At 54.3% G+C, this 24,490-nt stretch overlaps 2 protein-coding genes across 5 annotated transcripts; both read left to right on the forward strand.

Moving 5' to 3' along the window:
- Positions 1-1,833: 1,833 nt before the first annotated feature.
- IP6K2 (inositol hexakisphosphate kinase 2) lies at positions 1,834-10,579 on the forward strand (the record flags this gene model as incomplete). Of its 3 annotated transcripts, XM_079713521.1 has the most annotated exons (6): positions 1,849-2,050; positions 3,809-3,877; positions 3,969-4,191; positions 5,233-5,408; positions 9,178-9,353; positions 9,806-10,579. In XM_079713521.1, 6 exons carry the CDS (start codon positions 1,849-1,851, stop codon positions 10,304-10,306), a joined length of 1,347 nt encoding a protein of 448 aa, XP_079569647.1. In that variant the 3' UTR covers positions 10,307-10,579. The 3 variants fall into 3 exon arrangements, with proteins under 3 accessions (XP_079569646.1, XP_079569647.1, XP_079569648.1); XM_079713520.1 differs by lacking the exon at positions 3,809-3,877 and having other exon boundaries at positions 1,834-2,050; XM_079713522.1 differs by lacking the exon at positions 3,809-3,877 and having other exon boundaries at positions 4,038-4,191.
- A 2,014-nt stretch (positions 10,580-12,593) lies between these two features.
- Positions 12,594-22,491, forward strand: NCKIPSD (NCK interacting protein with SH3 domain; the record flags this gene model as incomplete). 2 transcript variants are annotated; one of them, XM_079712857.1, is made up of 13 exons in its annotated part: positions 12,594-12,764; positions 15,313-15,422; positions 15,649-15,853; positions 16,005-16,116; positions 16,371-16,861; positions 18,117-18,287; positions 18,431-18,517; positions 18,606-18,744; positions 18,828-18,908; positions 19,108-19,236; positions 19,343-19,435; positions 19,563-19,735; positions 22,288-22,491. In XM_079712857.1, the coding sequence occupies 13 exons, from the start codon at positions 12,594-12,596 to the stop codon at positions 22,489-22,491; spliced, it is 2,166 nt and encodes a 721-aa protein (XP_079568983.1). The 2 variants fall into 2 exon arrangements, with proteins under 2 accessions (XP_079568983.1, XP_079568984.1); XM_079712858.1 differs by having other exon boundaries at positions 16,026-16,116.
- Positions 22,492-24,490: the final 1,999 nt, after the last annotated feature.

Consider the following 24,490-nt stretch of genomic DNA (forward strand, 5'->3'; position numbering starts at 1 on the left):
GAAGTAAGTTCCTATAGTGAGCCTAGCATAGACTGGGGTGCTTTACCCACCTTAGAGGACAGTGGGCAAATCTCCAGCCAACCCATTCTCACCACCACCATCTCAGTTGGAGTCATGGGAGTTGGAGGAGTTCCCAGTAAGAAACCTGTACAGATACTGAAATGTAGCCCAAGCCCCGTTAGTAGTGCTAGTAGCAACTGTGTAGTCTGTAAATTACAGACAGAAAACAGAATGAGGTTGACATACCCTGAAACGGTCCACGGGCGCATAGAGGTGTGCTTTGCTAAGATCCAATGTGCTTGGGGATCTGAAGTCAGGTCTAAGTTCCTGGATCTCAGTGAATGAGACCCCTGAGTGCCCCAAGAATGCAGTTTTGGTTTAAAGGTGTGCCCCAGCTTTTGGAGATCGGGATAGAACGGATAAAAATAGTTGGTGACCTAGAGCACTGTGTATCTTTTTAAAAGGAGTTAGCCAGCCTCGATCAGTTGTTTTTCGATACAGACGTTAATCATTAAAGCTAGGCCCAAGCTCCACTGCTAATAAGGTTAATGGGGCTTGTCTTTGGCCTTGAGCAGGGCAGTGTGCGCACCCTGGGGGAGTAAATCTTACTAGATGGTGCGTAAGTAGGTTTTCCCTTTAAACGCATTTTTTTTTTTTTTTTTTTTTTTGCTGTATGCGGGCCTCTTACTGTTGTTGCTTCTCCCGTTGCGGAGCACAGGCTCCGGACGTGCAGGCTCAGCGGCCATGGCTCACGGGCCCAGCCGCTCCGTGGCATGTGGGGTCTTCCCGGACCGGGGCACGAACCCGTGTCCCCTGCATCGGCAGGCAGACTCTCAACCACTGCGCCACCAGGGAAGCCCTAAATGCATTTTATAAAAACATAATTAACGGGGCTTCCCTGGTGGCGCAGTGGTTGAGAGTCCGCCTGCCGATGCAGGGGACACGGGTTCGGGACACGGGTTCGTGCCCCGTTCCGGGAAGATCCCACATGCCGCGGAGCTGCTAGGCCCGTGAGCCATGGCCGGGGAGCCTGCGCGTCCAGAGCCTGTGCTCCGCAACGGGAGGGGCCCGCGTACCACAAAAACAAAAACAAAAAAACATAATTAACGACCAAGAGTGAACCCTAATGTAAACTATGGTGCTGTATCAGTATAGATTCATCATCATATGTAACAAGTGTACCACTCTGATGGGGGGATATTGATAATGGAGAAGGCTATCCATGCATATGCGGGGCAGATGGGAAATTTCTGTATTTTCTCAATTTTGCCGTGAACCTAAATCTGCTCTAAAAAAATAAAGTCTATTAAAATATATTTATATAACTAACGGAGGAACTTGGATGTCAATTACTGTAAATTTAACAATTTTATTAGAAAATGGTAAGATTTAATCAGAATATTAGGTTTGAAATTGTGATTTTTACCTAAGATCACAGTTTCGTCGCCGTGGCTTCGCGGTAGTGGCTTTCTAACTCCTGGTGGGGTGATTGGGGGCTGTTTAGGGGTCCCGCAACCAGTCCCTGCCAGTCGGCTTTGGCCCGCGGGGGGAGAGCTCTGGCTGCTTGTTTCTGTGGGAGGAGGCGGGGCCGAAGTGGGCAGCGTGGGCGGGACCCCGCGGGAGCTCAGGCTGTTTTGTCTTTCTGCTGGAAGAGGAGGGCTAGCGCCTCTAAGGCGGTTCCTGGCCTTTTCCAACTCCGTTGTCACTCTTTGCTTCCGGCAGAGCGTCCTGGCCCACACAACCGAGGAGCTGAGGCCAGACAGACGGACGCACGGACAGACGACAGAGGACGCGCTGGCCGCTGCACCCCGCTGCCTCCCCCTTCTCCCTGCTGCCTGCACCTGGAGGATGAGCCCAGCCTTCAGGGCTATGGACGTGGAGCCCCGCGCCAAGGGCATCCTGCTGGAGCCCTTTGTCCACCAGGTCGGGGGGCACTCGTGCGTGCTCCGCTTCAACGAGACGACCCTGTGCAAGCCTCTGGTCCCAAGGGAGCACCAGTTCTACGAGACCCTCCCTGCGGAGATGCGCAAATTCACTCCCCAGTACAAAGGTGAGCACCCAGCTGCTGTAGGGGTCGCCAGCGCCTGGCAAGGACATGCAAGGCGTCGCGGCCAAGGAAAGCCCAGGCAGCCATCCCCGGAGCCCTCACCCCTCCCACTCACTCTGTGTTTTCCCTCCTCCTTCTCCTCTTGGCCCTCCGCCCAGCACCTCACACCCTCAGTTTTCAAGTCCCGGTAAGATTGCTCAATTCTGTTTTGTTTTGTGGGTTTGTTTTGAGTTTATTTTTGGTGGAAGTGTAGTTGTGTTTTATGTTCAGGTGTCTTTTTATCTCGGTAACCCATAGTCCCCCATGAGGAGACATCCGGGGAAGACTTTGGGAGGATTTTACCCAGAATACTTGCCGCCTGCTTTTTGTCCTCCAGGAAACCAGAAGCCGTGTTGATTAGGTAGGCTGGGAGCAGAGTTGAGTCAGATGGAATGCAGGAGTGGGAGGCTTGTGCTGATTAGCTGAAGCCCTTTGCTATTACGGAATGTCCCCGAAATGGCTGTATTATGGCAACCCTTTGATTCACATGTGGTGACTCTTTCTTCCTTTTTATAATGCATTTTGGTGGGGGTGGGGGGGAATCAGCAGCCGACAGCATGGTGTGGTCTTTCCTGGGGAGGGCGGAGATCCTTTGTAAATCAGGAAGAATCCATTAAGGAAATTAATTTTAAAGTTGCATTGCCTGGTTATCCAAAAGACTCTTGAACAACTTGGGTTCTTCTGGAACTGTTGAAACATGCTCTTTGAAGACAGAATGTACTGGGCGTCTCTCTTTGTACTCTGAATATGCATGTGTGTTGCGGTCGGGGTGGGGGAGTTGGGGGCCCTCACTTGGTCCTTCTCTGTTGTTTTTTCCAGGACAAAGCCAAAGGCCCCTTGTTAGCTGGCTGCCCCTGCCCCCATTTTTTCCCTGGTTCTTTTCCCATGGCCACAGGAAAATGTGGTCCCCTGAATTCCCCACCCCGGCTCCTCTGCGCCCAGAGCCAGGTACCACCTCAGAAGTGTCGTCTCTCTGAGCACGCATTCCCCTGCAGCAAGGACTGAGCAAATTGAGTGATCCCAGGCCACAGAGGCCTGGGAGGAAAGGTGTTCAGCCAGTCGGCTGTAAGGCACTCGCTGTAAGGCACTCGTCGGCACCTGCTGAAACACTCCCACCTGACAGCCCCCTCCTCAAAGACTGTCTAATTACACATGACAGGTTCTAGAGACTCGGGGAGAGCTGCTTTCAAGGCCACTGCGCGTCTGTGCTCCCAGCCCAGCCCTATTTGCCTTGTGTTCATTTTGTTCTTTTGTGACATGAGACTGCAAAGACCAATAAAGCAATATATTCAAGAAGGGCAAAAGGCTTGGGGTGCCCAGTGGGGGGGCGCTGCAAGAAGCCTTTGCTAGGGTGTCTTTTGTGCTGTGTGGTTTGTTTCGTTTGCTCCTTTATTTTGTTTTGCTTGCCCAGTCTTCCCTTACCGTTGGATGCTTCTTACCCCTCAGGCAGATCTCTGTTCAGGCTCTGCTTTAAAGCAAGCCTCAAGGCTGTTGGAGTTTCTGTTTAGGGCCTTAAGAATTCCCACAAGATATAAAGAGCAAATGTTTTTACGTCTCTCTTAGGATTAGAAGAATTACACAAAAATTAATAAACATTTTCAATGATGGAAAAATGTGTCTTGTAATTCTTTGGCTCTTGCCTTGTTGAGTGCATCAGAGAGGAAGACTCTCGGCCATGTTTGCTCCTTAATTGCTTGTCTTGTATGGTGTCATCTTTTCTAGATGTTTTGATATTTGTTAGGTTTGCAGATGAGTTTGGGGCCTCTGGCAACATAGAGACTAAGGAACAGGGTAAGAAAACAATAAATGTTACAATCATGTTATTTGTAACACATCTTCCTGTGGAATTAAAAGTCCTCTCTGTTCCTCACCCTTCTTCCAGGTGTGGTATCTGTGCGCTTTGAAGAAGATGAAGACAGGAACTTGTGTTTAATAGCATATCCATTAAAAGGGGACCACGGAACTATGGACAGTGTAGATAACTCAGACTGTGAACCAAAAAGTAAGCTGCTAAGGTGGACGAACAAAAAACATCACGTCCTAGAAACGGAAAAGATCCCTAAGGACTGGGTGCGTCAGCACCGGAAGGAGGAGAAGATGAAGAGGTGGGTATAGACTGAGAGGAGACTGAACTTCGTGGGAGAGGAGGGATCTCAGTTACAGCCCAGTCCCCTAGGGCTAAGGACTCACACTATGGACTTATTAGTAGGTACCTCGTCACTCAGTGGTCAGTTCCCACATGGTGTGACCAGCTTTAATTGACTCTGAGTTATATCATGCCATTTCGGGTAAAACAACTGTAGTGGCAGCTGTAAAAAAAAGTTTCAGTCACTCACTCCTGCATCTGCCCTGTGCCAGGCCCTATGTGGCATCCTGGGGATGTAGCAGTGACCCAGACAGAAGCCATCCCATCACCTCAGGTTGTTCACTGATAGTGGGAGACAGAATGGTCAGTTGGGCATCCCCAAATCTTGGGGATCCCCATAGGCAGAACGCTCCAAGTGCCACACCTTGGCAGAGCTTGTGAAAAGATAAATTATATATATGTTAAAAACGTAGCTAAGTAGGTTGACTTATTCTCATGGAATTTCAGTCTCCAGCATTCTGAGTCAGGGAACCTGGATGTACCAGAAGCCAGGGGGTGTACTGCCTAGAAGAAGAGGGCAGTGAAGGCTGCCTTACAGGGTGCGGGCTGGAAGCAGAGGTTGTTCTGTCATCGAAGGTTTTCCTTACTGTAGAAAAACAACTGTAGAAACACAGCGAGCTGACACCCCCCCACACCTTTTTTTTTTAAATCAGCTGTCTTGGGACTTCTCTGGAGGTTCAATGGTTAAGACTCTGCACTCCCAATGCACAGGGCACGGGTTTGATCCCTGTTTGGGGAACTAAGATTCTGCATGCTGCGCAGCCTAAAACATAAAAAAAAAAGAAAATAAATAAATAAAGATTAAAATTTCTAAATCAATCAATCAATCAACTGTCGAGGTATAACATACTACGGTAAATGAAGTGTTTAATGTGTACACTAAAACAACCACCACATCAAGGTATGAAACTTCCTATCACTCCAGAAAGTTCCTTCATGCCTTTTTGCCCCTGAGTTTTGATAAGACATTATGATTTATTGGCTCCTTGTCTCTTTATAGCCATAAGTTAGAAGAAGAATTTGAGTGGCTGAAGAAATCTGAAGTATTGTACTACAGTGTAGAGAAAAAGGGGAATGTCAGTTCCCAGCTTAAACACTACAACCCTTGGAGCATGAAGTGTCACCAGCAACAGTTACAGAGAATGAAGGAGAATGCAAAACATCGGAACCAGTACAGTATCCTTTGTTCATAGGGCATCTCTGCCTTGGGGGGAAGGGAGGGCAAGTGAGAGGAGACCCTATGAGCTTGGAGAGAGAGATTGGATTTTTTTTTAGTCATGGTTGTCCTAGGACACTCTACGTGGTAACTGTGGGCAGATATTACTTCCCTTGGGGCCGAAGGCTGGTCTGGGAGTGCAGGTGCTGGGGAGGGAGTCTGATGGGTTCCTGGGGGTCAGGGGCACCTCATGGAGGGACCAACCTGCACCCGAGGGGCTTTAGCCTGGAGTGCAAGGACCTGGTTCGTGTTTTCAGACTTCTACAGAAGTCCCCAAATAGTGCTTAACTGCCAGAGTCTGCGGTGCAGTAGGACTGACCTTTCAGTCTGGTTCACCAGGTTAGCACATGAAGAAAACACAGGGTCCTTTCTTCTTTTTGGAGTCAGGGAACTTGGATGTACCAGATATAATAATGCATTGAACCTCGAAGTACCAGTCGCCGAGGTTCAGCAGTTGGTTAACCCAGTCATGTCAGTCTGCTGTCATGACTGTCTCTATACACCCAGCAGCCCCCAGCTGAACACACTCTGAAGCAAGTGTCAGATATTTCATTTCATCTGTATACACCTCAGCATGTATCTCTGAAAGATAAAGGTATTTTAAAACATTAATACCATTATTACTCCTTGAAAAGTGGACACTAATTCCTTACTATCAAGTATCTAATTTGTGACCCCATTTTCCTAATTGTCTCATAAATATTTTTGTTGATGATTTGCTTGAATGGGGATCCAAATGAGGTTCACACATAGCATTTGGTTGAAATGTTTAAGTCTTTTAAAGTACCCTTTCTGGTTTTTTCTTCTTGGAAATTTCTTGTCAAAGAAACTGGGTCTTCTAGAGTTTCCCACCATCTGTATTTTACTGATTACATCCTGTGGTGTCTTTTACACGTTACTCTTTCCCCTCTGTTTCCATTGAGTTGATAATTTTATCTACAAGCTTGATCAGATTCAGGTTCAGTTTTGGGGGGGTGGGGGCAAGAATCCCTCAGATGGTATTGTAGCTGTCCATCGGGAAGCACAGTGTTTTGTTGCCTTTCTCTTTTGTATTGCCGTTGCCTTAGAGCCATTTTTTCATTAGGTGATTTTCTAATTTTGTCATTCCTTTTTCATTCATTAGCTGGAATCCTTCTGTAAAGAGAAACTCTTCCTCATCAACTATATGCTTATCCTGAGGTATAGTTCATATAGGAAAGGCAGGTTAAGAGTTTATTTTCCTTTGTTTACTAGATTTAGAATAATGAGATGGTTTCTTAACACCCTCCAAAGGTGACCAGTGAGGTTTTCAGCATTGTTATGAAGCCATGAATTTAAACATATTTGACGTGTTTTAGTCCATTGCAGTTATCTTTACTGATGCTCAAATTGTCCCATGCTTGGCGAGTGGGAGCCTTTCAAAATAGGCTCCTGAGTCATTTTGACACAATCACAGTAGTCTCTGATGGCTGTCTTTCTTTTCTGTGTGAAGAACTGGTACAGGCTCGTGTATATTTCATACTCCAGATGTGAATTCAGTCATTCTTCTACGCCAGGGGTTGCAAACTTTTTCAGTGAACGGCCAGTGAATATTTTAGGCTTTGCAGACCATACACTGACTGCATCACAACTCTGCCATTTGTACCCTGAAAGCAGCCATAGATGATAATGTAAATGAATGAATGTGGCTGTATTCCAATAAAACTCTATTTATGGTCACTGAGATTTGAATTTCATTCAATTTTCATGTGTCATAAAGTATTACATACAGTTTTTTTTAAATTCTTATTTTTACTATGATTTTTTTTAACATCTTTATTGGAGTATAATTGCTTTACAATGGTGTTAGTTTCTGCTTTATAACAAAGTGAATCAGCTATACATCTATCCCCGTATCTCCTCTCTCTTGCGCCTCCCTCCCACTCTCCCTGTCCCACCCCATACAGTTTTTGACCTCTTAGAAATATAAGAATAGGGCTTCCCTGGTGGTGCAGTGGTTAAGAATCCGCCTGCCAATGGAGGGGACACGAGTTCGAGCCCTGGTCCAGGAAGGTCCCACATGCCACGGAGCAACTAAGTCCATACGCTACAACTACTGAGCCTGCGCTCTAGAGCCCACAAGCCGCAACTGCTGAGCCTGCGTGCCGTAACTACCAAAGCCCACGCACCTAGAGCCTGTGCTCCACAACAAGAGAAGCCACTGCAGTGAGAAGCTGGTGTACCACAACGAAAAGTAGCCCCCACTAGCCACAACTAGAGAAAGCCTGCACACAGCAACAAAGACCCAACACAGCCATAAATAAATAAATAAGTAAATGAATGAATGAATGAATGAATAAAAATATATATAAGGGCTTCCCTGGTGGCGCAGTGGTTGAGAGTCCGCCTGCCGATGCAGGGGACATGGGTTCGTGCCCCAGTCCGGGAAGATCCCACATGCTGTGGAGCGACTAGGAGCGGCTAGGCCCATGAGCCATGGCTGCTGAGCCTGTGCGTCCGGAGCCTGTGCTGTGCAACGGGAGAGGCCACAACAGTGAGAGGCCCGCGTACCGCACCAAAAAAAAATACATATATATATATATATATATATATATATGTATATGAACCAATGGAGCTCCCTGATGGCACAGTGGTTAAGAATCTGCCTGCCAATGCAGGGGGCACGGGTTCGAGCCCTGGTCCGGGAAGATGCCACATAGCACGGAGCAACTAAGCCCGTGCACCACAACTACTGAGCCTGTGGTCTAGAGCCTATGAGGCACAACTACTGAGCCCTCGTGCCACAACGACTAAAGCCCGTGCGCCTAGAGCCTGTGCTCCGCAACAAGAGAAGCCACTGCAATGAGAAGCCCACGTGCCGCAACAAAGAGTAGCCCCCGCTCACCCCGCTCACGAGAAAGCCTGCGAGCAGCAACGAAGACCCAACACAGCCAAAAAAAAAAATGTAAGAACCATTCATTCCTAGCTTACAGGTTATACAGCAGTGAGTGAGCAGGGGGTCATGGTTCACTGGTCCCTGCTCTAGGAGCACTGGTCTGGGCACTAGGGGAGCTCATACATCCGGTCATTGTTTCTAGATCTTTTCAGTGCCCACGTCTGGGAAATACATATTTATTTTAAAGAGAAAACTTTTCATAAGTTCATACTGATATTTCTAGTTCATATTTAAGACTAGGATTTACTGAATTTACTTGATGTTCTGTTTGTAATTTAGGACAGTATGTTTCTAGTTTTGTTTTGTTTTGCTATTTGTATCACTTTTTTAAAAAAAATTATTTATTTATTTATGGATGCTTTGGGTCTTAGTTGCAGCACACTGGATCTTCACTGCAGCATGCGGGATCTTTTAGTTGCAGCATGTGGGATCTTTTTAGTTGTGGCGTGCGAACTCTTAGTTGCGGCATGTGGGATCTAGTTCCCTGACCGGGGATCGAACCTGGGCCCCCTGCATTGGGAGTGCAGAGTCTTAGCCACTGGACCACTGGGGAAGTCCCTAGGACAGTATGTTTTTGGACCGTGGTCCCACATCTTGCTGAGTTCAGGGAATGATGTGTGTGTCTCCCAGGCTGTTCTCAGGCCAGTTCCCTGACAAGAATCGAAGGTGCCTTTCAGCCTTCTAGCCTGAACTGCCTGCATGGAAGATATAGCAGGACCTCTGGGGCACTGTGTGCAGGCCTTGTACCCTGGGAATGCCAAGGCCTCATGGAGCAGCACCTTTTCATTAGAGGGGCATTGTCCTTAACCACTCAGAATTTATCTTACTGGAGAACCTGACTTCCCGTTATGAGGTGCCTTGTGTCCTGGACCTCAAGATGGGTACGCGCCAGCATGGTGACGATGCTTCAGAGGAGAAGGCAGCCAACCAGATCCGCAAATGCCAGCAGAGCACGTCTGCAGTCATTGGTGTGCGCGTGTGTGGCATGCAGGTGAGAGGAGTGCAGGTGCATGGCGTGGGCTGGCTGGGGCATCCAGGAGCTGCCATTCTCCCACCGTGGCATAGTCCCGTTTTCTCAAAAGATTCCAGATTTGAATGAACCTGTCACTTTCTGGTTAGAAAAGGAAGCATGCATGCATGGGTAATCGTCTCTGGGGCTGGCCTGGTTGACTGAGTCCAGAGGCTGTGGACAGGAAGGGGAGAAAGGCAAGAAAGTTCGGCCCTCTCCACCAACACATACACTGAGCAGGGGGCTGGTGATGGAACCCAGGTCAGAGGGCTGTATCCTGAGTGGGTGTTGATTGGCAAGGACGGTGTCCCTTGTGACTGGTGTACTTAACAAGTTAAAGGATCTGATCCAGAGCTGTCATATCGCTGCCACTCCCCAGGGTCTAGGCCCTGAGATGGCTGTCAGCACCTCACCTGCTGGTCTCCCTCCCACAGGTATACCAGGCAGGCAGTGGGCAGCTCATGTTCATGAACAAGTACCACGGACGGAAGCTGTCCGTGCAGGGCTTCAAGGAGGCACTTTTCCAGTTTTTCCACAACGGGCGGTACCTGCGCCGTGAGCTCCTGGGCCCTGTGCTTAGGAAGCTGACTGAACTCAAGTCCGTGTTGGAGCGACAAGAATCCTACCGCTTCTACTCAAGCTCCCTGCTGGTCATTTATGATGGCAAGGAGCGGCCTGAAGTGGCCCTGGACTCAGATGCTGAGGACTTGGAGGACCTGTCAGAGGAGTCAGCCGACGAGTCGGCTGGTGCCTATGCCTACAAGCCCATCGGCACCAGCTCAGTGGACGTGCGCATGATCGATTTCGCACACACCACTTGCAGGCTGTATGGTGAGGACAGTGTGGTACATGAGGGCCAGGATGCTGGCTATATCTTTGGGCTCCAGAGCCTGATAGACATTGTCACAGAGATAAGTGAGGAAAGTGGGGAGTGAGCTTGCTGGCTGCAGCAGTACCTGAGAGACTCTCTGTGTCCCAGGCACAGCTGTGCTGCGTCGGGGAGGAGGCCAGTATGGCCAGGCGGTAGCCCCTGCAGCCTGGAGCTGATGCGCAGAGGCCTCTGTGAGTCCCAGCCTGAGCCAGCCCCAACCGCTCTTGGAGTCTTTATTTATTTTAACTCTCTCTTCAACATTCCACATTTGATGATGCAGATACCTCTTTCTTCCCTGAGTGTAAATGTTCTAATACAAATCTTTTTGTTAATTGTACACAGTGCTGCTGTCGTTCTTGCCCAGGGATAGGCAGGCAGCCCCCCTCCCAAACCTCAGAAACATCACATATGCCATGACCTCCACCCTGGCCCAGCAATGTATTTCTTCCAGTGACCCCATCCCATGGACCCTAAAGTCACCATAGCGTCTTGGCTTAGTCCTCAGTCCCTTAACCGAGCACCCACACACATAACCGTAAATGGGTCCCTCTGGGATCTGTGCTGGTCTGTCCCAGCACCCCTTATGCAGAGAACTGCACTTGACTCTTGATACAGGTCTTTCCCTACCCTCATGTAGCTTAAGCCAAAGTTGGACAGCAGGTGTGCCAAACCTTGGGTCTAGCTCCTGTGCCACTGGCAGCAGCTAATTGGCTGGACATTGTGATGTCAGACATCCTGGAGTCAATACTGGGGCCTCAGGTGGCTACCAGACCAGGCTTTGGTCTGTTGGCAGCCATTGGCTCTGTGGTCAAGGTCTTAGGAAGTCCAGAAGGTGGGTGGCTTGATGGGAGGGGTTGTTCTGGGCAGTGTGGTCCTCTTGGCCAGAGTACCTGTCACCACTCCTACCCAGCCCTGGACCCCACTGCAACCACGCCAGTGTCATCCTTCATGTGGCTCCAGCCACGGCAGCCCCTAAGAGAGCTACTTCTGCTCTGTGCTAGGAGGGTTTCAGGGAGAGGTGTGGCAGGAGGTCTTGAACTGCAGACCCAGACACCAGGGAGAAGGACACAGAACCAGTGCCAAGAAGGTAGGGTCTGGATGTCCAGTTTTAGCAGCCCCACCCCTTGCCTTGCCTGAACCTCCTAGCACCTCCTCTCCAAGGTCCACTATGCCTGTATCCACTACATCCAAAAACAGGCCAACTGCATACGCTGGCCTGGTTGTGCCTACAGCCCCTGCTCCCTGGGCCCAGGCTTCCAGAGGGGAATGTGGCTGGACCAGCCCCTGGACAGGAATGGGAGGTCCCCAGGACCCTTAGGATATCTCCCCTGGTTTTCCCCCTTCCCTCCTAGGACTTCAAAGACCTCACCAGGTCAGGGCCGGGCCAAACAAGCTCTTAAGGCCACATGATGCCCCACTCCCCATCCTCCACCAGCCCTTCTGTCTGCTCTCAGAAGGAAGCATGAGAAATAAGATAACCTGGAGTTGTAAGTCCCCAAAGACAACAGAACAGAGTGATGTGATAGCGATTGATAGGGGCGGGAGCCTGCGGACCTTACACTGTGAGGAAGGGAAGTGTGTCCCAGGCAGAGGAAACTATGCAAAGACCCATGTTACAGAGGACGAGAGAAGCTAGTGGCCGAAGAGAGGAGGTGGGGTGGGGAGCAAGGATGGGAGGACTTTGGACAGAGAAATGGCCCCCCGTGGTTTTTGTTTTTACCGTTCCCCGCTCACTCTTGCTCCCCGTTGCCCACCACTGGGGCAGTAAGAGGGGTCAGGAGGCCTAGAGACACCGAGCAGACCCGGGCCCCGCGGGCGCCTCCAAGTGTCTCAAGATCCAACAACGGGACTACCCTCACGGGTTCGCTGTCCGTATGTTAGTAGGTCAGGTCCCACTCCCCTGGGGTGGCAAGGACGCATGGGACTGTCAGCACAGGACAGAGGCTCTGTCTTTGGGCTGCGGGCGGAGCGCTCCTTCGGGAAGTAGGGTGGGCCGCAGCACCAGGGCTTGGGCGGGTAAAGGGAGTGGAGGGCCGGGCGGGAAAGCTGGGTCTGGGGCTCTAGGGAGGGTGCTGGGGCCGGGAGTCGGGAGCTTGGAGACGCCGAAGTCCACGGAAGGGGCGGAAAGGGCAGCGGATTCTCGGGGGCTGCGCCGGGCCGCGCAACCTGTGGACACTAGGGGGCGCCGCGCTTCTGCGCAGGAGCCGACACATCCCGGGGCGGGGCTGCGGCGCGCGCGCGCGCACGCGCCGTGTGTCACGGGGCAGGGCGAGCGCGGTGAGGCGCTCCCGGCCTGGCGTCCTGGTTCCGCAGACCCTGCCGTCTCTCCTGCTCCGGCCCGGCTCACCCTCATGTACCGCGCGCTGTACGCGTTCCGCTCGGCGGAGCCCAACGCGCTGGCGTTCGCCGCGGGCGAGACCTTCCTGGTTCTGGAGCGCAGCAGCGCGCACTGGTGGCTGGCGGCGCGGGCGCGCAGTGGCGAGACGGGCTACGTGCCACCCGCCTACCTGCGCCGCCTGCAGGTGAGTGTGCCCCTCCCCGGCCCGGCCTCATCCGCCCCTAGACTGAGCTCCAACATAGGCTCGCAGGACAGACCCCGGCACCCCAGGCCCGCCGGGACCTCCAGCAGATAAGGAGTTTGAGAACCTGACCGTGAGGTCCCAGGAGGACTGGGACCCTAAGAGCCCGCGCCCCCACCCAAGACCAGGGCCTTGACAGCCAACTCTGAGGATTCAGATCTACCAAAAGCCCAACTCTGGGACTGAGCCTCCTCGGGATCCCAGAGCCATTTGGCCCCAACATCTGAACCCCCATCCGAATAGAATTCAAGAGTCAGTCCTGAGATTCCAGCACACCAAATTCTGAGCAGTTCCCCAGATCATTGAGACCCCAGAATTAATTGGCCCCTTCCCTGGATCACCAGGATCCCACACTTTTGCCTCCTTTTCCTCAGCTTCCACCACTGAGACCCGGGCAACCCTGGACACTGCCTGTTCCCCCACCATCTTCCATGCCTTTACACCCCCTCCCCCATTTGGACCTGAGAGCCATGGACACCCCCCTCCCCTAAATGACCCCCCAAGCCCTGAGACCTCAGTATCTTTAACTCTCCTGTACTCAGTCACCCCCTAAGCCTTTCCTAAGACACCTTCGTCAGTTCACTTTGAACCAGGGATCCCAGGCCCTGCCGACACTCCCTGGCACTACTCTCCCTAACCTCTTTCACAAGCCTCAGGCCCTGACTTTTCAGACTTCCTTTCTCTGAAGATGAGGGAGCTCCATCCCTCCTTGGCCCCCAGCCTGGGGTGGGGGCTGCTCCCATTGCAAGGAAGTGAGACCTCCCCGTGGCGTCCCCTGGTCTGGCTTTGGCCCCATTTCCTTCCAGTGGAGTCTGCGGCCCCAGTTCCTGTTTCCCCAAGAATAGTCCTGGTATGGGGGCTGGGATGTGTTGTCTCCAGCTGGTCTATTCTGATCACAGGGGGAAGGAGGGCCTGGAGCCTCCAGGTCTGCCCTGTGCCAGACACCCCCGCCCCATCCTAGTCCATAGCCTTTAGGAAACATCCTGTCCCAGCCCAGTTCAGGACAGAAATAACAGGATAAATTTGGAGATGTCATCTGGTCTTACCAGAGGGGATGGTCCCTGGTCCCTAAACCCTTGGCCTCAAGGCATCTAGGAGTGTCTGGGTAAGAGTGAGAGCCCTGGACACCAGGGCTGCTGCGTCCAGGGTGAGCACGTCAGACCCAGCCTCTCTGGAGCTGGGAGCTTGTTGGAGGCCTCTGAGGAAAGTCCTGCCTCTTCCCCGAGGGCCCAAGAGGCCCCTCCCCTGCCTGGGCCACTGGGGCTGGGTGTTTGGGGAGGGCAGAGAGGCTACCATCTTGTCTATCTGTTGGTTTCTTGCTGCATATCTCCCTCTGCCTTCGTCTCCGTGGCTCTCTCTGTGTCTCGGTGTCATTCTGACTCTCCGCTTGTGTGTTTCTTCCTCCGACTCTCTTCCCTTCTCTGTCTCCAAATCTCAATTTCTTTCTGCGTTGTCTCCCTCTGCTTCTCTCTCTCTCCCTCTCCCTCTCCCTCCCTCCCTCCCTCTCTCCATCTTTCTTGCTTTCTGTGTATCATCTGTCTTTCTCTCTCTGTCCCCCTTTCTGTCTGCTGTCTCCTGCACTCTGACACGCCCTGTGCTACCTGGAGGGCTTTGTTGACCTCTGAGTCCATCTGTGTGTCCCCATCAGAGAAGCTTCTCAAACCCACTCTGGTGTGATGTCACCTTAGTTCTGAGGCTCCTATGCCTGATGGACCATGTGTGCCCGGGGCAGCGAAGGGTGGGAGTGGCTGGTCCCACAGCTGCCACCCCCTACTCTGTACCCCATGCCAGCCAGGCTGGGTAGATTGGACCTCTGAGTTGCTGCGGATGGCAATACAGAATCTGGGGCAGGGGCCAGGTCCTGCGCTCATGTCTGTCTTTTGCCTGCTGCTTCCCGGTGCAGGTCTGGAGGATTCCTGGAACAGCTTGAGGGGATGGGGGCTGGCAGCAGGGGTGGAGAGAGGAGATCCCTTTGGCCTGTCCTCAGCTACCAGGGCCTGCAGAAGGCTCTCTGAGGACAGGGCCATTCTGGAGTGTGACCTTGGTTTTGTGAAGGATCAGCAAGATCCAGAGTGATTTGTTAAGACTTCAGACACTAGAGTCTCCCTGCTTGGCATCTCAGCCTGGGATCTGAGCCAAGCCTGGGGATAGACTAAGTGTGTACTCCTGGCCTCAAACTGAGGGTCCGTGGGCTGTGTTATTGCTCTAGACCCCAGGTTTTCGGCGACATCTTAGCTGAGAGCCTCACTTGAGGTAAAATCCTGAGCGGGGCCCCAATATATAAAGCAGCAGCATGGGCCCTCCCCGTGGCCCAGCTCCCTGAGTGACGCAGTTTGAGAAGCCCATTTCATATTCTAGTTCAGCTTGCTGTGTTCACATCTGGCATTACAGGCTTTAGCTGTAGTGGTCCTTTGTCTGCCCCTGGCTCCATCCTGGGCTGGCTCTGGCTCACTTGGCCCCCAGGCCTAACTGCCCACCCCTGCCCCCACAGGGCCTGGAGCAGGATGTCCTCCAAGCCGTTGACAGGGCCATTGAGGCTGTGCACAATGCAGCCATGCGGGATGGTGGCAAGTACAGCCTGGAGCAGCGCGGGATCCTCCAGTGAGTGGGGCGGGAGAACCGCCCAGTAAGCACCATGGGGTGGGGTCCTTCAGTGAGTACTGGGGACGCCAGAGAGCAGTGTTGGTAGTGCAGAGTGGGGTGGAGCATGAGGGTGGTGGGAGGTTGGGGAGCCTGGGCTAGGGTGGGCCGCATCCCACGAGGAGCATGTGAGGACTTCGGGAGTCGTAAGGTAACTCCCCCAATAACCTCCCTGTCCCTCCCTCAGGAAGCTGATCCACCACCGGAAAGAGACCCTGTCCCGCAGAGGCCCCTCAGCCCCCAACCCTGCAGCTATGACCCCGTCCACCAGTGACCACCACCTGGATGCTGCTGCTGCCAGGCAGCCCAATGGGGTGTGTAGAGCTGGGTTCGAGCGGCAGCACAGCCTGCCCAGTTCTGAGTATCTTGGGGCAGATGGAGGCCTCTACCAGGTACATGGTGAGAACATCCTGGGGAAGGGAGGTGGGTGGAGCTTAAGGCTTTGTCCAGAGGCGCCAGGGGTCCACTGGGGTCAGCGATGCCACCCGGAACCATAGTCCTGCCCATGCCAAGCTCAGGGCGCTAGCCAGGTCGTACCCTCAGATCCCACTTCTGTCCTCCCAGATCCCACCACAGCCTCGCCGGGCAGCACCTGCCACGCCACCCCCACCCGTGAAGCGCCGAGACCGCGAGGCCCTAGTGGCCTCGGGGAGTGGTGAGAAGGCGGGGTTGGGGGACTGGGTGGGGCACCTTGTGCTCGGAATGGTTACTCTGCCTATGTCAGGGAACTGGGGGCTCCAGGCTTGCAGGGAAGACAGGGCACATGTCGGGGCAATTGGGGGTTCTGGGCTTGGTGGGAGGGTCTGACATAGGAACTAGGCCCTGTACTAGGGGGCGGGGGCTCTGGGCTTGGAGGGGTTGGGGCCCCCAGGGGGCTGCCCTAGCACAGCATCCCCTCTCTGCCCACAGGCGGCCGCAACACCACGCCCTCTGGGGGCAGTTCTGTGTCCAGCGGCTCCTCTGTCAGCAGCACCTCCCTTGACACACTCTATACCGGCTCCAGCTCATCGGAGCCAGGCCCCAGCTGCTCACCCACGCCCCCACCTGTGCCCCGCCGAGGCACGCATACCACTGTGTCCCAAGCTCAGCCCCCTCCCTCCAAGGTGCTAAACTCGGAGCCCCCTACAGAGGAGGTAGCAGTTGATACAGCCCCAGCCCCTGATGAGCTGGAAGCCCTGGGTGCGCTGAGCCTGGGAACCACAGAAGAGAAGGCGCTGGCTGAGACTGCTGTGCCCAGGACCATCGGGGCAGAGCTGATGGAGCTCGTGCGGAGGAACACCGGCCTGAGCCACGAGCTGTGCCGAGTGGCCATTGGCGTCGTGGTGGGTCACATCCAGGCCTCCGTGCCGGCCAGCTCACCTATCATGGAGCAGGTCCTCCTCTCACTGGTAGAGGGCAAGGTGAGGGTGGGCAACAGGGCCAGGGGCCTCCCCATTCTGGGGCCACCCTACAGCCCCTGCCCCTTCCCCACCCTCACACTGTGTCCAGCCTTTATCTGACAGGTCTTTGTTGAGCTCTAGCTCTTGGCTTCCTTGTGCTGGGTGCTGGGGACATTTGGGCTGATCCCTGAAGGAGAAAGGGAGGAAGAGTATTCCAGGCAGAGGCTCAGGCTGGACGAGGGCCATGAAGCAGGACCGAGCTTGGCTCACAGGAAGAAGTGGAACAAGGCCAGCATGGTTGGAACACAGGGAGTGAGGGAGGGAGCAAGTGGTGTGGTTGGAGGTGAGACCTGGGGCAGGTGACTGATGAGACAGCCGTGGGTGGCCAGGAGTTCTCTCAGGCTGCAGGGAAGGAATGGACATAAGGCATGAGAGAGGGCAGTGCCATGCTGGCCTTGGCAGTGGAGAGCAGTGGGTGCTTCGAGAGCTATGATGGAGGCCTGAGTGCTGAATGAGATGTGAATGAGGTGTGTGTGCATCATGGGCGGGTGGGATCCTTTGCCAAGGTTGGGGCACTGGTCAGGGAGCAGGATTGGGGGGCATGAGCCCAGTCTACACGGTGGGGGCCAGATGGGCCAGAGGTCTGTCCTTAGGGCTCCATGGCTCCTGCAGCTCTGGTTTGGGGTGTGGGGAGCAGTGAGTCAGTGGGCTTGCCTGTGCTAGGACACTGGATCAAGAGGAACACGGGAGGTGGGTAGATGACAGGCCTGTCCCACTTTGTGTAGAATCAGGGGGTGGAGTCTCAGTCACATTCAGGCGGTGAGAAGTTGGTGGCCTTCCTCATGGAGGATGTTTATCCAGGTCTGGGGCAGGAGGCAAGTTGTTGGAAAACACCCCACAGATGTGTCTCATGCAGAATCCTGTCCCAGACAGTTGTTAAGACTTGGGGGCAGTGGAATTACTTGGGGAGGGGGTATAGAACTGGGTCAGTGCCCTTGGCGGCCTCGATGTTGGGGGATGGGCTGTGGGAGCAGATCTTTTGTGGGAGCTTGATGGGAGCAGCGGGGAGGAAGGAAGAGAACCGGGGGCTGGTCCCCTCACCCTTCCTGGGACGACGCTGGCTCCAGGCAGCTCTGGTAGGTGAGGCTGGGGCCCCCTGCCTGACACTGGCCTGGAGCTCATGCCATGACCTCAGGGTCTAGGTTGAACTCCAGGCCTTGTGGGCCTCCTGGAGATGGTGAGGGGCAAGTGTGCTGAGCCAGACCTCTTCCTCCAGGACCTGAGCACTGCTCTGCCCTCAGGGCAGGTCTGCCACGACCAGCAGCGGCTGGAGGTGATCTTTGCCGACCTGGCCCGGCGGAAGGATGACGCCCAGCAGCGCAGCTGGGCCCTGTATGAGGATGAGGGTGTCATCCGCTGCTACCTGGAGGAGCTGCTGCACATTCTGGTGCGGGCTGGGGGCCCCCAGGTGTCCCCCACCCCTGCCCCATCTCTCCCCAGTGCTCGGGAGTCTCCCCTACTCGTCCTCAGCTCACTCACATGTGGCCACCTCACACTGAGTGACTCCATCACACTTTGTCCTCCCCACAGACGGATGCAGACCCTGAAGTTTGCAAGAAAATGTGCAAGAGGAATGAGTTCGAGTCTGTCCTGGCCTTGGTGGCCTATTACCAAATGGTGTGTGGGAAACAGAGGGGAAGGGGCACAGAGGAACCTGGGTAGAGGTGGGGGTTCTGGGCACTGAGCACACAGGATCCCCTGCCAGGAGCACCGGGTGTCACTGCGGCTGCTGCTCCTTAAGTGCTTCGGCGCCATGTGCAGCCTGGACGCAGCCATCATCTCCACACTGGTGTCATCTGTGCTGCCTGTGGAGCTGGCGCGGGACATGCAGACGGACACACAGGGTGAGTGAGGGGCAGCTTCCTGCCAGCTGGGGAGGTTCCCGCCATCTGGGGGGGCTCTGACCGCCTGCTTTGTTCCCCCGCAGACCATCAGAAACTCTGTTACTCCGCCCTCATTCTGGCCATGGTCTTCTCCATGGGGGAGGCAGTGCCCTATGCACACTATGGTAAGAAGGCAGGTCACTGACCAGCGGACCACAGGGAGCCCACAGCCCACTGGAGGTGGGGCCCATGGCCCAAGGCGCTGGGCACCCACTGACCGTAGTCTGACTGAATGTCTCCAGGGCTCACAGAAACCCAGGGAGGCTGGGCGGTGGGGGTGTGTGTGACGGGGGGCCTGCAGACTTCCACGTGCTCCTCTCCCAGAGCACCTGGGCACACCCTTCGCCCAGTTCCTGCTGAGCATCGTTGAGGACGGGCTGCCCTTGGACACCACCGAGCAACTGCCAGATCTCTGCATGAATCTACTTCTGGCTCTCAATTTGCACCTGCCAGGTGGGGGCAGGGCCTGACGGGGGTGGCTGACTCACCATAGAGGGGAGGAGGGGGGCTCTCCAGGCTTAGCACCTGTGCTGTTGTCTACCCCCGTGTCCTTCCTCAGCCCCTGACCAGAACTTCATCATGGCCGCCCTGAGCAAACACGCCAATGTCAAGATCTTCTCCGAGAAGCTACTGTTGCTCCTGAACAGAGGGGGTGAGGGCCCAGGAATCTGTGTGGGGCCCCTTCGATGTCCTGTGACTCCATGACCCCTGTAACTCGCTGGGGTGACTCTGGGCCCCCTCGAGGACTGCCCTGACCCCCTCTTCCTCCTGCCTTCTAGATGACCCCGTGCGCATCTTTAAGCATGAACCTCAGCCGCCACACTCCATCCTCAAGTTCCTGCAGGACGTGTTCGCCAGCCCCGCCACAGCTGCCATCTTCTACCACACAGATATGATGGCGCTCATCGACATCACCGTGCGGCACATCGCGGACCTGTCGCCTGGAGATAAGGTGCCTGGGGATGGCAGCTGTGTAGAAACTAACAAAAGGGGGGGACCTGACGCTGAATGGAGACTAGGGCGAGGGGCACTGCTGGAGCCGGGTAAGTGTGGGAGGCCGGTCAACCATGACAGGTGTGCCAAGACCCAAGGGAACCCACCATGAGGTGATCGGGGGTGGGCTGTCTGAAGAAAGCAGGAGTAGAGGGAGTGGTGGGAGGTGAGGAGGAGAAAGTAGAGTTTACACAAAGCCTTGGAGGCTGCGGCGGGAGGTTGTCACCTCTTCTCGGGGGCAGGGGAAGTGATCCGATTACCATCCTGAATGAAACGGAGACTGTGAAAGCACAGCAGAAGCGGGAGGCCGGTGAGGAGGCCGCTGCAGCCGTCCACGTGGCACGGATAGGGTGGGAGAGGAGGTCAGGCCGGGGTGTGTTGGTGGGTTGGCAGGGCTTGCTGCTGGATTGGTCTGGAGCAACAAGGTGGATGAAGTGCCGATTGCTCGGGTGGGGAAGAACTTTTGAATAGAGTTGTGTTTTGATGTGTCAAGACTGAAGGATACCTGTTGGACATCCAGGTACAGAGGACCTGGGGTGTGAGTTGGGACTGGAAAGAGACACTTTGGAGTTGGCTGTGCATAGATGTGCTGGGAAGCCTGTGACAGTGCGGTCACCTAGGGTGTGGGATGGATGGGACAGAGGGAAGCGCAGGCCTCAGCCCAGGGCACAGTCGGGGCACGTAGGGAGACACCCAGGAGGAAAACCAAGAGAGCAGGAGCCCAAAGCCACGTGTATGGAGGAGGAGGGGGATGAGCCGTCTCCACAGTTAGGAGCCCGAGTGAGATGAGGCCTGAGACTCATGAGCCACGGGATTCGCCACATGGAGATGAGGCGTGATTCACAAGCAGCGTCCATGGAGTGGAGGGAAGAGAGTCCGAGTGGGAAGTTGAAGAGAGGATTTGAAGTTGGAGGGGAGTGGAAAGGGGGAAGGTGGGAGCAGTGAATGGAGACAACTTTCGTGTGTTTTTAAGTGAAGGGGAGCAGAAAAAGGTGGGGGATCACTGGAGGGAGACATGGGGTCAGGGAAAGTCTTTTAAAGGTGGGGAAAAAAAAAAAAAAAGGTGGGAGATGCTGGTGCATGTCTGAGTCAGAGGGAATGATCCAGCAAGCCAATCGTGGAGAAACGGCTGATGTGTCGGGAGAGTCAGCCACCGTGGGTGTCAGGTAGGTCAGGCAGCGGGGGAGGGTCCAGGCCTCCGTGGAAGGATGGCCTCTGGCAGGAACCAGGACAGTTCATTCACTGGGGACAGGTGAGGTGTAGGTGCTGGGGGAAGACCAGGCGTTTCTGAAAGTTTGCTTGTTTTCTTCATGAAGCACAAAGCCAACTGATAAGGCAGTTTAGGTTTGGAAAATGGAGAGAAGGTGGGCAGTGGTCCTTTCAGGAGCAGTGAACGTGGCAGAGGAAAGTGGCAGGGGTGCCAGGCAGTGAGGTTTGTGGTGGGGAATGCTGTTCAAGCCTGTGCAAGGCTCTGTAATTGTCTGCTGCTTAGCTTCTAGGATTTGATTGGCAGGTGCTTTTTGGTCTGACCAGGGTTGGGAGTTAGCAGGGTGATGCTGCCTAAAGAAGGTTTGAGTATTGACTCCTCTAATCAGAGGTAAAGAGAGAAATGAGGGCTGGTGAGGGGGGCAAATGGAGGAAAAAGTGCTGGTGCCAGGTCAATGGATCAGGGTCTCAGTGAGGATAAGGAGCAGCTGGGGTGTCAGATTGGAGTGGTTCTTGGAGCCATTAAGGCCGGAGGTGCTGGGAGGGTGGGTTGGCGGGGGGTGTTGGAGATGGATTCAGGGCACACGTAGAAGGTAAGACGGCCGGGTCTTACTGGGACGGATTGGATTCAGGGTGTGGGGAAAAAGGAACCGGAGGGGACACGTGCAGTTTTGGCTTGAGCACTTGAATGGACAACAGTGCTCTTTATTAAAATAAAGAACACGAGAAAGCCTGCAGCTTTGGGAAGATGGGGAAGATCACGAGTTTGATGGTTGTTATGTGAGTCTGAGTTCTCTCTGAGATAAGCAGGAGGTGACAAGTGGGCAGTTGGATTTTCTCATCTGCAGCTCACCGGAGAGTCTCTGCAAGAGGTTTGAGTGGGGGTCACTATTTGAAGCTGTGGGTGTGAATGATATCTTCCAGGGTGAGAGGATAGAGTGAGAAGCAGAGGGCCACCAACAGACAGACAGCAGCCCCACAGGGGTCCAGCATTACAGGAGGGATGGGGGCTCGCTGCTTCCCCTCGCCACCTCTCTGAGGCAGGACTTCCCTGGGCCGGCCGCGTTCTGGGACTGTGTGTGTCTCAGATGATTTATTTATTCACTTATTCAACGACTGTCAAAGACCAGTTCTGTGCCATGTCCACTCTGGGTGCTGGGAATGCAACCCTGATCTTCAGTGGTGTGAGGCGGTCTACAGCCCTGGGGTCCGTGTGGCTGCCAGGAGGCAGTAGTGGCCTGTCCCTGTCTGGTGGCAGTCTCAGTGCCTCCCTGGGGTCCCTGAGCTTGCCTGGTCTCCCCACAGCTTCGCATGGAGTACCTCTCCCTGATGCACGCTGTGGTCCGCTCCACACCCTACCTACAGCACCGCCACCGGCTCCCCGACCTGCAGGCCACACTGCGACGCATCCTAACCGAGGAGGAAGCCTCGCCCCAGTGCCAGATGGACCGCATGATTGTCCAAGAGATGTGCAAGGAATTCCCGGTGCTGGGCGAGGCCCCCAGCTAGCACCTTCTTTTCCTCCCTTCCCTGCAGCCTTGGGTAGGGTGCAGGGGACTCGGAGGCTTGGCCCTAAGAATGTTTTGCACTGACAGTGTGAGGGGAGGTGTTGGTGGAAGGGACCTAAGCAGGGGCCCCCACCTGAAATAGAGCTAACGAGAGGGGCCAAGCGCAGGATTAGGGACCACGCGCTGGGAGCTATGCTGGGGCAGGGGGAGTGTGAACTGAAGCCCCTCCATCTCCCGCTGGGCTGCCTATTCAGCATGCCTCCCCACGCCACACACATGCACACTCAGAGTCCTGCTGCTGCTCCAGGCTGGGCCAGAGCCCTCATCCCTTGCGCCCACCTGGTCTGTGTCCTGGGCTTCAGCAAGCTGTGTCCCTGGGGTGAGAGGAGGCACCTTCCGCCAGCTCCGTTCTTTGCCTTAGCTTCGCAGTGAGTGCTGCTCATGTGCTCTGTCCCCCCAGCTGCCACCCCGTGGGGGTCTCTGCCCCTCATTCCAACCCCAGAGGTCTTGGCCAAGCTGCTTCTTTGAAAGCAGAGTCTTAGAGACAGGCCATCCACCCTGGAGCCTCACAGAATGAGGTGATGGCACTGATAAAGCCAATGACAGAATATATTTTCTCTGTAAAAACGTAGACCGAAAAGCCATGTGTATTTTCCTATGTGCTGCAGCTCAGCTTGGAAATAAATCACAGGCATCTGGAAACAGGCTTCCTGTATGATCCTGAGTGGTGGTGGGAGAGGATGGTCAGGGGCGCTGGGGCCTCAGGACCTGTCCTCTCCAGCCTGAGGAGGTGATGGTCCCTGACAGGCCTCTCCATTGAGGTCCCTTGAGCCCTGTTCCAGCCTCTCTTCCCTGGGTTCCCACTTCTCCTGGGCCACGGCCACAGCCACTGAGAGCCCCATGGTCCATTTGCAGGTGACTGCCCCTCCAGGCTTCACTTAATCTTTCTTTGCCTTGAATGCTGTGTCTGTCTCCCCTGTTGAAACCCTATATCCTTTACACCTGTTCTCAAATGAAGCATCTCCTATCCAAGCCCTGGCCTCCCTGAACTCCTAGGCCTGCCCAGCTGTTTCCCTTCCTTATTTGCCTTCCCCTGGATCCAGCGAGGTTCCCTCATTTTGCAGCCTTAGCGGAGATTTGGTAATTACAGTAGGACAAAAAGAATATCTCAACGAGTGTGGGGTTAGTTGTGCACTGTTTGAGGGGAATCAGAGGCCAACGCTGGACAAAAAACTTTTTCCTCGTGGGCTCCGCAGTTAACGAAGCCTGTCACCATAACTTGGGGAAGAGAGTCAGAACCTGTAGGCAGACACCAGGCAGCAGTGGTTTCCATCAGTTCCCTTCAGTTTGTTACCCAAGACGAGTTTCATCAGATTCCACACATCGAGAATCACTGATACTGTAACTTCTCGCCACGACTTTTCCTTTCTTAATGGGGTGCTGAAGGCAGAGGGCTGTTACTCTCCCAGCAGAACGCAATACAGCAAGAAGCCCAGCAAAGCCAGTCTAGGGGTGGGGTCCCAGGGAAACAGGTCCATGGGAGCAAAGCAGAGGAGGCCAGCAGGGAGATGTCCTTCCTGACCTGTTGACTCTTCCAGAAGTTTAAGTGCACAGGCTCACCTGGACCTGAGGAGGAGCTGACACAGTTGTCTGCAGGAAAGCTGTGTGTGGTACAACCTGGTCACTTCATCCTGGAGGCCTCTGCCTCCCTTCCACAGACGGAATCAACAATGCTGACTTCCAGGTACAGCTCCTTTCTCATTGGAGTGCTGAAGGCAGAGAACCATGGTTCTCCTCCTGAGAGCGAGTAACTCAGTGATAGGCACAGGTCCTCGGGAAGCTGAGGCAGGAACATTCGATAGCCTCTGTGCCTTGTTCTGTTTGCTGTTAGGCTGCACACACTGACCTCGTGGGAAAAGCAGGGCAGTGCTGTGCCATCATTCCTAGTGCTGGCCCCCGTGAGAAACAAAGTGCAGCCCCGTGGCTGGAAGATCAGAGCC

The sequence above is a fragment of the Hyperoodon ampullatus genome (genome assembly GCF_949752795.1).
Source record: "Hyperoodon ampullatus genome assembly, chromosome: 10".
Taxonomy (NCBI): Eukaryota; Metazoa; Chordata; class Mammalia; order Artiodactyla; family Ziphiidae; genus Hyperoodon; species Hyperoodon ampullatus.